Genomic DNA, 14635 nt, shown 5'->3' with positions numbered 1-14635 from the left:
GGTCCGGCCACATGGCAGGGTCACATGGCAGGAAGACGATGATGTTAAACAACAAACAAATGACATGAAATAATTGACAATCAACAACTTCTGATGATTTGGTCCTGCACTGATAAACAATGAGTGTGAATGACTGAACCTATGAATTCATTGCTCATCTTACTTTAACAAATATTTCCTTGTGTTTCCTACCATTATGTTGATGGAATATTGCTAAAAGCAATGTAATTATTCCATGCTTAGTATTATACCGGGCTTTCTCACCATATGAAGATCAATTGCGACAGTTGTATTACGCACATTGAACATACTTAGCTCCCCTTGATGGCGTGCAATTCAAATGTTTATGGCTGATATTCATATTCAGCAAATCTAAAATATATCAGACAAATGATTGTGCTGCAGGCATCTGTTACATCACCGAGGAAACCGTTGTTGATGCTGTTTATTGAGCGAGCTTCTGGTAGTGCTGATATCCAAGTTACCGAATGTGAATTAGTGTTCACACCATTGAGGGTGGTTACGTAAAGGATTAAGTCAAGGTTTTATGCCACACATAGGTTCAATGTTTGGAGCCAATTCTAGTGTCTATGTAATAAAATTACTACAGCAACACAAGACTCACTCACTCACCCACTGACATGTGGTCTATCAGTTGTGGACTATGATGTTCATACCATTCATATGGTACCAACGGATGGCGTTCACATGACATCTATAAGCACTAATACACGAAACTTTTGAAATTTAGTTTTGATGAATACGGAAAAACTGTCCCAACCTTTTTTAATGTTTTATCCTAATTGTATAAATATATCCAAATGCTCATAAACTAGAGTGTGTCATGGTTGTGTTGTACTGTGTGTTGTTAGTGTGCATCGGATGCACCACCATTTTTACTGCACTTCCATTAACAATGTATCTACCTGACATTAATGTGTGTAGGCATTGTAAATTATGACAAAGGTGTGTCTCGTATGTAATGACAGGAGCCTGATGGGGAGAAATACTGATTGATGACAGCAATTAAGAATTCTTATTTTGAATGTACCCAAGTCACCCACAAAGCCTGAGGTTTTGTTTGAGGGAAATATCTTCATACTATGAGGCATGTTTTTGGTAGGTTGCCAAATTGAACATGATGTGTGACATTCACAGACATGTGATGTTACATCAGGGTAAAGCAAAGGTAGACAGGAGGGTGGGAAGAAGGAAGACAGGAGGGTGGAAGACTGGAGAAGAGGAGACTGGAGGGGATGGGAAGATGGGAGACTGGAGGGTGGGAAGATGGGAGACTGGAGGGTGGGAAGAGGGAAGACTGGAGGGTGGGAAGAAGGGGAGACTGGAGGGTGGGAAGATGGGAGACTGGGAGGGTGGGAAGAGGGAAGGGAGACTGGAGGGTGGGAAGAATGGGAGACTGGAGGGTGGGGGAAGACTGGAGGGATGGGAGACTGGACTGGGGTGGAAGGATGGGAGACTGGAGGGTGGGGATGGGGATGGGAAGACTGGAGGGAAGATGGGGAAGATGATGGGAAGATGGGAGACTGGAGGGTGGGAAGATGGGAGACTGGAGGGTAGGAAGATGGGAGACTGGAGATTTTTGCAGAAGGTAGATTGGAGTGTAGAAAGACATGGGAAGAAGGGAGAGTGAGATTGAAGTCACATTTTTGGTTTTGCCTAGGTCAAAATTAGGGGTTTGGCCAAGAAGCAAACTGGCTCTCCAAGTATATGGATGAGCTGATATTTTCAATGACCATAAAATAGCCAGTTTCCATTTACTGATTTACCCACCTGTGCTGGAAATAGAGGAGACCAGTGAGACCAACTTAACTGTTTCATACTTAGATCTGTGCATAAAGACTTAGAGTGACAGAAAAACTCTCTGCAAGGCTGTATGACATGAGAAGTGACTTCGACTTTCCAATAATCAACTTTCCTTTTGGTATTGAGCCTTTGGTGTCAACCATAATTGTTGAGTATGCTGTCTACCAATGCTTCCAAGAGCATCACATGACCCTTGTTCAAACGTTGTTTAATCAAGGCCAATAGAAAGCTTTCAAAATATTGTATAGAAGACATATGGAGCACATTCCAAATTTGACATATATGTAACAAAAATGATTATGAATTCCCTATTTTGACTTATACAAAATGCTTCCATGGTTTTTAGATGGTTAAATGGTTTGCCTTTGCATGTATTTCAGTTGGAAGCCATTAGTGGGGCAGGATGTGTTCAACATTTCAGGAACACCTGGTGTCATCACTGCAAGACAGTTATTGATAACAACATGCTTTCAGTCAGAATCATACAATCAGTTTCTTATGAATATGCAAAAACATTTGTCACTTTTATTCTGGATAAGAAACATGTGGGTTCAGATAAATAGAAATCCGATGTTGGTAAAATAATATGTACAGATGAAATATCAGGAAAGTCTTTGGGAATGACCGCCAGTGTTGGTAAAATAATACGTAATGAGGAACTGTCAGGAAAGTCTGTGGGAATGACTGCCATATAAGGAGTTGGTGCAAAACATAGTTTGTTTGTGTATTCAGTCATTTGACTGTTTGTTTGTTTGTTCCTGAATGAGTCAGTGAAGGTTGTTGAAAGACATTGCAAGCAGTGCAGCCTCTCCACTGAGACAGCCTGGGGAGTACTGTCATCAGTACACATGGCACAGTCCACATAATCTGCCAGGTTACACATCGTAACCAATCAATCTCATTCATCTCTTACTACAAGTATCATGTATTCCACATCTGAATCCCAAAAAGGGACATGTCTCACAAATTGTCAAGGGTCATCAAGCAATGTGGGCATGAATGTCAAACAGGATCCCAAAGTTTGTCACTGAAGTACAGTCAATACATAGAAAACAGCCTGGACATTCAAGTATTGGCAGAAAGTAGAATACTAAATGATCCATTAAGGTCACAATCACAGGATTTGTAGCGCGAGAAGTTAAGGTCGATGTCGGACCAGTTTCTGCTATGCAGTATAGAAACAATATGGATGTGTTAATGTCAAAAACTCTTCCAAAAATGTCTCGATACAATTTTCCTGTTGTCTGTAAATACTTTTCCTTGGTACAAGTTTTCATTGGCTTGCGAATCTACCATTATTGTGTAGTGTGTTTACCTCATGTCACCCAATAAAGCAGTGGCGAAACTGTTTACATTTTAGGTTGGATAAAATTTGCATTTAAAAAAGAAGTATGCTGTTGAACTATAACGGCCACTTTGTATTCAGCTCAGGAAACAATGTGCACATTTTGTGCATATGGAGATGCATGTGTCATCAGCATTAGAGTGCATTGACTCTGATGCACGTTGCAGATCGAGGAATTCTAGGTGAAGAATGTGCAAACTATGGCAGTATTTCTTTTTGGTAAATAAAATCTAGGTTTCTCAAAAAGAACTTACAGTTAAGGTTGACATGTCTCTATTTACTCTATCTGAAGTACATACAAGGATACAGTTAGCCCGCTTGTCTGAGTTGCAACAATTCTCTAAGCAGAGGGGGGGTGGGATAGCATTATGGTTAAAGCGTTCACTCGTCATGCCGAAGACCTGGGCTCCATTCTCCACCCGGGTACAATGTGTGAATCCCATTTCTGGTGTCCACCACTGTGATATTGCTGGAGTATTGCAAAAAGTGGCATAAAACTTTACTTATTCACTCACTCTAAGCAGAATCATGTTTGTGTATATATAATAAGGATGATAAAGATTCCCATTCTGCACCTAGTACTTATCCATCGCCTCGTAGCCTAGTTGTTTAAGTGCTTGCTTGTCTTGCTAAAGATACAAATTTGGTTTTCAGCATTGTGTGAAGTCCCTTCTTGTAGACCCTGTTGAGATAATTCGGTAATCTTTGTAACGAACACCACCGAGTTGTTTAAGTCACTGAAATTAGCCGTGCAGTGTCCTGATCCACAAAGTGTTCATAATGTTAGGACTTGTCGTAACTCAATAGTTTAGCATAGCCTTGTGAATGTTGTAGTGCTACCAATGCTCTGTGGATTGGCGTGACCAAGAGTTGTATCGCTTGGGCATGTCAGAATCATTGTGGATTGTGGGTTTGGTTCCTAGTTTGACACAAGTATGTCTCTAGGTTTGTCAGCACCATAGCTATGTTCATGAGATTCATGAGTGGTAACCATCTGAGACCTGCATCACTTTCCTCCTGGGTAAAGATGACAATGTTTGTGACTTTCCTCCTGGGTAAAGCTGACAATGTTTGTGACTTTCCTCCTGGGTAAAGCTGACAATGTTTGTGACTTTCCTCCTGGGTAAAGCTGACAATGTTTGTGACTTTCCTCCTGGGTAAAGCTGACAATGTTTGTGACTTTCCTCCTGGGTAAAGCTGACAATGTTTGTGACTTTCCTCCTGGGTAAAGCTGACAATGTTTGTGACATTCCTCCTGGGTAAAGCTGACAATGTTTGTGACTTTCCTCTTGGGTAAAGCTGACAATGTTTGTGACTTTCCTCTTGGGTAAAGCTGCCAATGTTTGTGGCTTTCCTCCTGGGTAAAGCTGACAATGTTTGTGACTTTCCTCCTGGGTAAAGCTGACTATGTTTGTGACCAAATAATTTTGACATGCCACAATGTTTCTGGAACTTTGTGAAAAGTGGCTTAAAACACAATGCACAGTTATTTTATATGAAAGTCATTGACCATGGTAGAAAGAAAATATATTTATCATTTTTCATCACTAGTTCATAGACACTGTTTTTCTGTGAAAACAGTGTTAGAACAGACTCACACACTGAAGAAAGTGGGGTGGTCAGATTGGAGTTGGTACCCAACAACCTTTGCTGTTGTAACATATGACTCAATCAGTCATGTTCAAGCTCCGTGCATGGTTGTTGTGTGACAGCATACCCAGTGTTGATACTTGCTCACAATATCAATCACTAGGCTAGACCAGATTTGTATACTCAGAGTCCCTGTGTATATCCCTGGAACATCACTGTTTGAGGCATTCAAGAACAAAACACTCTGAAGAAGAGCTTGCTTCTAAGTTCAATGGCCATTTCCATCGTAAATTGTCTGATGTGTGAAGCTGAGGCATTTTCGCCTTGTATAATTTAGGTAATCTTTAACTTATGGATTGAAGTATGTTACAAGAGTTTGAATGGCATGCTATGGCTGCCGGTTGTCCTGGACCAATAAATCTGCCATTGATCTAGTTGTACTCTTCTCCACAATGTTAAACCTATCTGAAGCAGTCTGAAGTGATGCAGTGAAAGATGTCACTGTCGCATCCGTCTAGCTGCAACAAATACATGAGAAACTAAACACCATCAGAAATGTAGATAAACCTTTACAGGCCATGTTCAGTTCAGGGACCAAAAAGTATGATATTGGAATTTGATAGTTCCTGTCTAATTCAACAGATTTAGTCTATATTTTAAATGTGGACAAATTTATGAAACTTAAAGGGTATAGAATAAATCTCAACCAAGGATTTTCGTTTGTAATCCAGTTTGTCACGATCACTTTCTTAGAGAGAGAAATCAGAAAATATTTTGAAAAACTTCATTAATTGTAGGTTTGTAATTGATTACCTGAGTGTCAGTGTTTCTAATTGCAGGTGAGTAATGGATGGAAGGATGATTGAAAGGAAAGATGGATAGATGAAAGAATGTTACTTTGGGTTGTGGATGGGTGGTCAGGTCGGATGAATAAAAGGAAAGACGATGGGGTTGTGGATGGGTGGTCAGGTCGGATGAATAAAAGGAAGACGATGGGGTTGGCGGATGGGTGGTCAGGTCGGATGAATAAAAGGAAAGACGATGGGGTTGGCGGATGGGTGGTCAGGTCGGATGAATAAAAGGAAGACGATGGGGTTGGCGGATGGGTGGTCAGGTCGGATGAATAAAAGGAAAGACGATGGGGTTGTGGATGGGTGGTCAGGTCAGATGAATAAAAGGAAAGACGATGGGGTTGTGGATGGGTGGTCAGGTCAGATGAATAAAAAGGAAAGACGATGGGGTTGTGGATGGGTGGTCAGGTCAGATGAATAAAAGGAAAGACGATGGGGTTGTGGATGGGTGGTCAGGTCGGATGAATAAAAGGAAAGACGATGGGGTTGGCGGATGGGTGGTCAGGTCGGATGAATAAAAGGAAAGACAATGGGGTTGTGGATGGGTGGTCAGGTCAGATGAATAAAAGGAAGACGATGGGGTTGGCGGATGGGTGGTCAGGTCGGATGAATAAAAGGAAGACGATGGGGTTGGCGGATGGGTGGTCAGGTCAGATGAATAAAAAGGAAGACGATGGGGTTGTGGATGGGTGGTCAGGTCAGATGAATAAAAGGAAGACGATGTTGGATGGGTGGTCAGGTCAGATGAATAAAAGGAAGACGATGGGGTTGGCGGATGGGTGGTCAGGTCGGATGAATAAAAGGAAGACGATGGGGTTGGCGGATGGGTGGTCAGGTCGGATGAATAAAAGGAAGACGATGGGGTTGGCGGATGGGTGGTCAGGTCGGATGAATAAAAGGAAAGATGATGGGGTTTGGGAGGATAAATGAAGAAATGGACAAATGAAGAGATGGATGGATGGATGAAGAATGAAGAAAGGGATGAGTGAATGTGTGGATGGATGCAAAGACTGATAAATGGAAGAATGAAAGAAAGTAAAGGTGGATGGATGGATGGATGGATGGAAGGATGAATGTATGAATGAGGGATGAAACACAAAGTGATTTCAGTTCTATGAAATTGGTGACTAAGAAGACATCACACAAAGCACACAGAAATAACTGAGGTATTGAAAGTACATGATACGAAGGATGTAGTTTTCACTGTATTTATCCAGTTTTGTGCATGACAGAAGTAATAAATATGGCACCATAACCTGTTGCCATTGTTGAAAACTGTTCAATTTATATTCAAATATTTATCGTGTATTTTAATCAACTTTGATGATTTTTTAGATAAGAAAAACATGTTATTCATTACAGCATGTGATTTTCCTGTATATTTAGTATGCAGGTTTATCATCAATTTCACTGAAATAGTATTTGTGAGTGATTATATGTTAGAACTCCATACTTTATGGTCAGCTGCTGACTTAACTAATTGCTAAATTAGATAACAGATAATTAATGCAATAAATGTAAACATAAGAAAGAAAATAGCTGTACAATTTTTATTTTTAAACATTTCAGAAGGATGAATTTAAAATGCTACAAATATTAATTTTGAACTTTTATTTCTTTATAGATGCCACCATAATTCTGTCCTTGTGTTTTGTGAACAGGGAACAGAGTAACTGATAAACGAGGTGTGACTTTCCCCATCGGACAAAAACACATATCCAGTAGTCACCAGTCTATTGTTAATCATATTTTTAAACTTTTTCCAACTTTGCATCCATCTCTCAGGCCGTGCTACCTGCAACATGGGCTTTTGTTGCAACGACGCAAAGCTATATGTCATATGAAAATTTTACTGTCATCTGACGCAGAGAGCATAATTAATTTGCAAATTTGCATCCGTGCTGTAATGCCCAGTTCAAAAACAGGTTTTAGTATTTGGAGCAGCTGATTTCTTCATTGTGAGAATTTTTTTCAAATCTAACCTGCAGTCCCGCCTGCATGGCTGCACACTCATATAGGCAGAGCATAAAAACAGCGACAGGATTGAAAATAGCTGCACACTTTTCATTTATCATGTATGGTGGTTGAACAATGCTTCTCTAAGCCTGAGGGAAAGAGGCAGATTCGGAATATTTTTGCCGTCAAACACTTGAGGCTTGTTTTCCATTTTTTTCAAACTATAGACACCCATGAGGATTTTTCACCCTATTCCTCGCAGTCTTGTAGAGGTATGTTCCATAGCTTCGTTTTATTCATGTTTTATTCTCATGCATGTTGCTGTTCTTGTTCAAGCTTTTCCACAAAGGGAGATAACTGCAGGTCACTGTGACCATTTTTTCCAAGGCAGCTGTTTAACGCAATCGACATGCATATAGATTTCTTCTGCCTTCAACCTGCCATGCTCTTTGCATGCATGTGAGACCGCGGGGGAGAAGGAGTTACTGTTTTTACTCATGGCTGCTTTCTTATTTTCCACAGAGTGCTCCTCATGAAATGTCTAGCCCCACAAATAATTCCACAGCCGGTGAGTACAATACTTTTTCATCTTTTTTTCAAATTTCAAATATATTTTTTTAAACTTCAAATTTACATTTTTGAGTTCATCATTTCAGTGTTTGTATGTCGTTTTAATTTTGAATATGTCATTCGACAGCAAGCTCAGAGACCTGAAAGCATTTACTACGACAAACATGCTGATGGGGTCAATAAGCGAGAGTTTTTACCATACACTATTTTACAGCATTAGGTCACGATAACCTAGCGACAGTTTAAAGTGAATTTTAATCTATTTGTGTGCCTAATTTGACAGTCATGGAAAAAGGGGTAGAGTGTCACCGCCCAGGTTGAATGACACTCCGGTTCTGACTGTGGATGACAAGAAGGGAACCGTCATCCATTACATGCATTTCGCTGTCAGTCAATGCTTGCATAACTTAACCTCCATTAGCTAACCCTTGGAAAAGCTTGGCCTACTATCAATATGAATCTAGGCCAGGCGGTGGAGACACCACAAACGAGAAACACTAGTGGCAGGATAGATATGGCTGTGTTCCCCCAACCAAACTATGCTTTGTGACGTTATGATTTGAAAGTGGTAACTTTAAATGACCTGAATGCAGAGATGATAGCCCTGCTTGAAACTGGCTCCTTATTCACAAGGATTTGTCAGGCATAACAAAGTATGCTGGTTGGAGATTGTCAGTAATTTAAGTTCAGGTTAGAAGAGCTATCACTTATCAATGGTCTGGTGATCTAACGTCATGACATGTATACATGCAGCCTATAAAATACAAACCCACATATAATTGTTGGTATCTTTATTGATTACTATCTCTAGTGGGAGAGGACAGAACACATGAATATTTTCAAAATTCCCTGAATTTTTTAAAGAGTGTGAATACTACAGACATTTTTGTGGGTTAGGGAACAAGTTTTCTTCGTACTCTCATCACTGGGAAGGTTGAGATATTGTTGTGAAACTCATATGTACGCATTTTATCACAGCAATAATATGTACTCACTGATACACTGAACGTCACTTTTGGTGTCCTGATTTAAAGAAATTGTTGTTATATATCAGTGAATTTCAAGTTACAAAGTACAAATAATATACATGTACTCAGTTCTATATGTATGATGAGTTACTATGAGACCTTTGAAGTACACAAAGCCAGTTCATTTAAAAAAGAAAGTTTAATTACAACGTGTTACGTAACAATGCAAAAGGATATGAATCCAATATGGTGATATCCAAGAACATCATGAATTTACTGTTGATACTTTAGTGTTAAATAAACTACTGGTATACTTTAGTGTTTCATAACTGGTGGTATACTTTAGTGTTTCATAAACTGGTGGTATACTTCATTGTTTCATAAACTGGTGGTATACTTTAGTGTTTCATAAACTGGTGGTATACTTTAGTGTTTCATAAACTGGTGGTATACTTCATTGTTTCATCAACTGGTGGTATACTTTAGTGTTTCATAAACTGGTGGTATACTTTAGTGTTTCTTAAACTGGTGGTATACTTTAGTGTTTCATAAACTATTGCCACATTTCAGTGTCTCATAAACTATTGTTATTGTATTAAACATGGGGACATAACTATTCACACTACAACTACTCAATGTAAATTATATACAGTGCTTGTTTAGTTATTTAAGGGTTTGAGATATATGTACCAGCAAAACACTTTCTTTATATCAATGTGGAATTTTATCACTGTTTCTTGTTAATTCTTTATGAATATGCTATTAGGGTTTCTGCATGAAAAATGTCAATTCCTGCCAATATGGAGGTGATAGTGTAAAGACGTTGTAGATTATGAACATTTTATTATGAACAGCTTTTATGCCCACTGAATCTACCTTAATAATTGAGATGTGTCTCCATGAAATGTTAAAGTTGGCAAATAATTACCCATCCAAGCCACATTATTACCAACAGCTAAAGCACCATTAACAATAATCATGGTTGTTAATGCCTGAAAATTATTATATAAAAAGCAGTTGCTACTTAAAATCACTTATAGTAAATATAATTTTGAGTAGTTAAGTCTTGCTCACTTTAATAATTGACTATAACCCTTTATATATTTAGATGCTTGAGAAAGGCAAAGTTAAATAGCAAAATGTTGAATTTAAAGTTGGAATTTATGTTGTAAATTATGTTATATACAGATAGGTCCACTGAAAATATGAATATCTAACGCATTGTGTTTGTCAGTGTTATTAAATATATATATGGATATTAAAAGGTCCAACAGATATAATATATTGGTTGATAATGGACCTTTCACAATAATACATGTATAATTGATAATGTTATTTGAAACATCATGATTACATACTTTTTTTTGTGAAATCAACCTTTAAAAATATTCAGGGTTTTTATTGTAGACTGAAGTCAATAAAATGAATAAATAGCTAAAAAAGTACAAAACATTTTAGATGTTTGTTTTTCATGCCTACATTGTCAAATCATGATAAAATGTAGTGACAATTGAACCTACTGGGCAGAAACCGCAGTGTACTTTTAGTTCTGAGAAGCGTAAAATGGCAAATTTCTCAGTGGGTCAATGTGCCACGAACCACTGTAACCTCTGTAATGGTCAGTTGACAGATGTAGGTCTACTTCACAAGAATAGCATACATATCACTAAAATAGCTGGAGCGCTTTGCCATTCCAGGCTGAAGATCAATAATCCTCACAGTAGGCTGTGGCTAGTTCTGCTGTAAGGTTATATGTAGATGTAGATGTCACATATAAAGACAGCTATGTGGCTAGTAAAGGGTTTTAGGGTAAGTACGTATTATCATTTCACTGGAAAAAATGACATTGGCAGTAATTAACTAAGGCAGGTTCTTAAAGACCCCTGTAACAGATAAACAGATAGTAGGACAATTGAGAATTTCTTTTATAATAACTACACTTTAGCTACATCTATTCATTTTGATAAAAATAACATATTCATTTTGATATGTACAATCATACAGTTGTACAAAAATACAAGGTTATTAGGTTTGATTCTAGTTCATATTGCACATGTAATGTGTAATTTGAATGGAAATAAATATAGGATGAAATAGTTTTGTGAATATGTTTTGCTTTTTTATATTTCTATATATTTATGTTTCTATAAGGGCATCTTGAAAATGAAACCAGATCCACATTCCTCTATGAATGCTGCGTCACAGAAATAGGCAATATCGTGTGGGAGGGATATCTGTTTCTTATATCAGTTATAATATTACTATCGAGAAATAGATCAAGTAACACACATTAGTAATTTTAGATTAAGCTTTGACAAAAACTATCCTTTCACAATTTTGTAAATCATTATTTGATCTTCTTGAGAGAAATGCAGGACCACACAAATAGAAATCGTATATCACTCATTGAGAGATAGTATATCACACAATTAAAACTAGTATATCACACAATTAAAACTAGTATATCACACGTTGAAAACTAGTATATCACACAGGGAGAGATAGTATATCACACATTGAAAACTAGTATATCTCATTCAGAGAACTAGTATATCACACATTGAAAACTAGTAGATCACACAGGGAGAGATAGTATATCACACAATCAAAACTAGTATATCATACGTTGAAAACTAGTATATCACACAATCATACCTAGTGTATCACACAGGAGACCTAGTATATCACACGTTGAAAACTAGTAGATCACACAGGGAGAGCTACTGTATCACACAATTAAAATGACATTTACTACTACAATTTAAACTAGTATATCACACAGGTAGAACAAGCATAGCACACATAGAGAGCTTGTATATCATACAAGTAAAAATAGTATATCACACATGTAAAACTAGTATATTACACATGTAAAACTAGTATATCACACAAGTAAAACTAGTATATCACACATGTAAAACTAGTATATTACATGTAAAACTAGTATATTACATGTAAAACTAGTATATTACACATGTAAAACTAGTATATTACACATGTAAAACTAGTATATCACACAAGTAAAAATAGTATATCACACATGTAAAACTAGTATAAAAGTAAAAATAGTATATCACACATGTAAAACTAGTATATTACATGTAAAACTAGTATATTACACATGTAAAACTAGTATATTACACAAGTAAAACTAGTATATCACACAAGTAAAAATAGTTTATCACACATGTAAAACTAGTATATTACATGTAAAACTAGTATATTACACATGTAAAACTAGTGTGTCCACATGTAAAACTAGGATATCACACAATTAAAACTGGTATATCACACAGAGAGATCTGTTGTATCACACCAGTTGAAAAAGTATATCACACAACTAAAACTAGTATAATGTACCAAACAAAATTTGTTTAAAGTTTTTGAAAATCATATTTCAGGCTGTTGTGTCCTTTGATACAGATGTAGGTTAATTATTAAACCAAATCCCCACACAATGCATGAACTTGTCCCAATGATACAGGGAGGGTTGAATCTTGTCACGTAAAAAATGGAACATTATATTCCAATCATGTCAAGATAATATAGTCTGGTGAAATGCCATTTGAGTGTACATTATGTGAATATTAATATACATTTTCATTTTGGGAATGCTGACTTCATAATTTTGCCCTAAATTACGATTTAAAGTCAGCACCCTCTGGCTAAGTGAGGTCACGGTGACCTCGCACTCTGGTGACCTTCGAATGTATTTCTGTCGGACAAGAGCAGTACAACAGTTTTCTCTCTGTCTGCTCTCCTCCAGCGAAGCTGGAACAAAACCTCACAACAAACCCAACTATGGGACCAGGACATCGGTTCATGTTTATAGGACGCTTTTGTCCACTGACAATCACAGAGCTAGGACGAGTTATGGAGATGTATATTTCACATGGGATGAGTCTTTAGGTTTGAAAGTCTCACAACCATGGGCTTTTTAATCACCATGGAAAAATAGAAGGTCATTAAGGTTAAAGTGATAAACTGTTGAGGAATTCTACTGTTATACTTACTGCACTTGTACTGCTATAATTACCGACTTTTTATGGCAAGGCCTCAAGGGCAAATATAAGCGCTTTATATTGAAGATATAGTATTTCTAAAGTAGAAGTTTAAACTGGAGTTAATTCCAACCTAAATAACTTCAATCAACAGGCCTCTAGTGCTAATATGAGCACTGTTGAAGATATGATATTTGTTTTAAGTGGATGTTTAAACTGTTTTTTATGATTCTATAATTATGTGTATGTTTCTGACCAAAAACGAAGGTATATTAGCCAACACAGTTTTACATTTGTTTTGTATATTTTTTGTGTTATCCATAATATCACTCCTTGTCATACGTGTTTAAAATATAGGTGTTTTTTTAATCAACTGTTGAATTACTCTAAATTCTTATTTTTTCTTATTTTAAATTATCATTATGAAATCTGAGATTAAACCTGTCATTAAATGGGAAAGCACTAGGAGTACATCCATAAATATACACAGCACATTTTGGTTTATAACACAAACTGTTATTTCACATGATGTAAATCAGAGTGAGTGTTTTAGTGATGGAATAAACGTGCATACAGGTAATCGTTTACTGAATATTTAGAATATAATAAATTTGAATTACAATTTATATTAATTTCATCATGCAACAGGTTGCACCACACAGTATTTCTGTGTTAATGAATCTTGTGTAGATTTTTTAAGAATAGCAATTTATTTCTGGTTTGATAACTTTCGCTAATCCAAATGATGTAATGATAAAAACTCTATGATGTATCACAATTTTTGTGTCATAATGATAATATATTGTTCTCACTTACATGTGTATATACTAAACAGCAGCAGGTGATCATGGCAATATTTAAAAAATACTGTAAAACATCTTTAAACTCAAGCAGTTCAATATTGCATTTAAAATGAACAGACTTCCCTTGCCTGCCGAATCTTTACCTTCTCTCTACTTGTTTGGTGCTGTGGATAGCTCAAAATATTTTTAAAGTGCAGCAAGATTTTGAGGTAACAGCGATGAATGTTTTAAAATTTTTCAAATGTTTTTGCAAAATTCAACTGAAATGAAAATACAAGAACACAACAAACATTTTTGCTTTTTAATTACATATTATTATTTTTTTAGGCTAGTACAAAATAAGTTATAGTATTAGCAAAGCAATTTTAATGTATATTCTTTTTTTACGATATAAAATGTAAATGAAATTTAGCAGTGCCCTGATCCTGTCTGTTTTTGAGAGTATGATACCTTTATTTATTGACCTATTCTTTTTGTATCTTTTATGACAACCCAAAAAAATTATATAAATAACAAAGGGATCCTGCCCTTTGCAAAAACAATGTCTTTGTTGAAACTTTTTGTGATAACAAACAGATCTTTTAATAAACATACAAAAAGATATAATCTGTACATACAGATTCACATAGCTGCACACTATCTGAAATATTTTATATTTCCGTTGAAAAACGACTATGATGTAATAATTGTTCTTTCAAGGTAAGTCAGGTTATCAGGCTAACATTGA

At 36.6% G+C, this 14635-nt stretch overlaps 1 protein-coding gene across 11 annotated transcripts in view; it reads left to right on the top strand.

Annotated features, from left to right (window-relative positions):
* Positions 1 to 14635, top strand: part of LOC124273374 (zinc finger protein rotund-like) — a 229285-nt gene that overhangs the window by 85422 nt on the left and 129228 nt on the right. For 7 of the 11 annotated variants that reach the window (XM_046708615.1, XM_046708614.1, XM_046708616.1 and 4 more), the window contains exon 2: positions 8089 to 8134. In XM_046708615.1, the coding sequence (XP_046564571.1) occupies positions 8089 to 8134 (46 nt within the window). Of the gene's footprint in view, positions 1 to 7690; positions 7839 to 7950; positions 8135 to 14635 lie in introns of those variants that run through there. The other 4 variants (XM_046708622.1, XM_046708620.1, XM_046708619.1 and 1 more) reach the window with 3 other exon arrangements.

Source organism: Haliotis rubra, unplaced genomic scaffold (genome assembly GCF_003918875.1).
Source record: "Haliotis rubra isolate DU_JTF1 unplaced genomic scaffold, ASM391887v1 Scf18, whole genome shotgun sequence".
Classification (NCBI taxonomy): Eukaryota; Metazoa; Mollusca; class Gastropoda; order Lepetellida; family Haliotidae; genus Haliotis; species Haliotis rubra.
The sequence above is the reverse complement of the archived record's forward strand: the minus strand, read 5'-3'. Positions and strand labels throughout refer to the sequence as shown.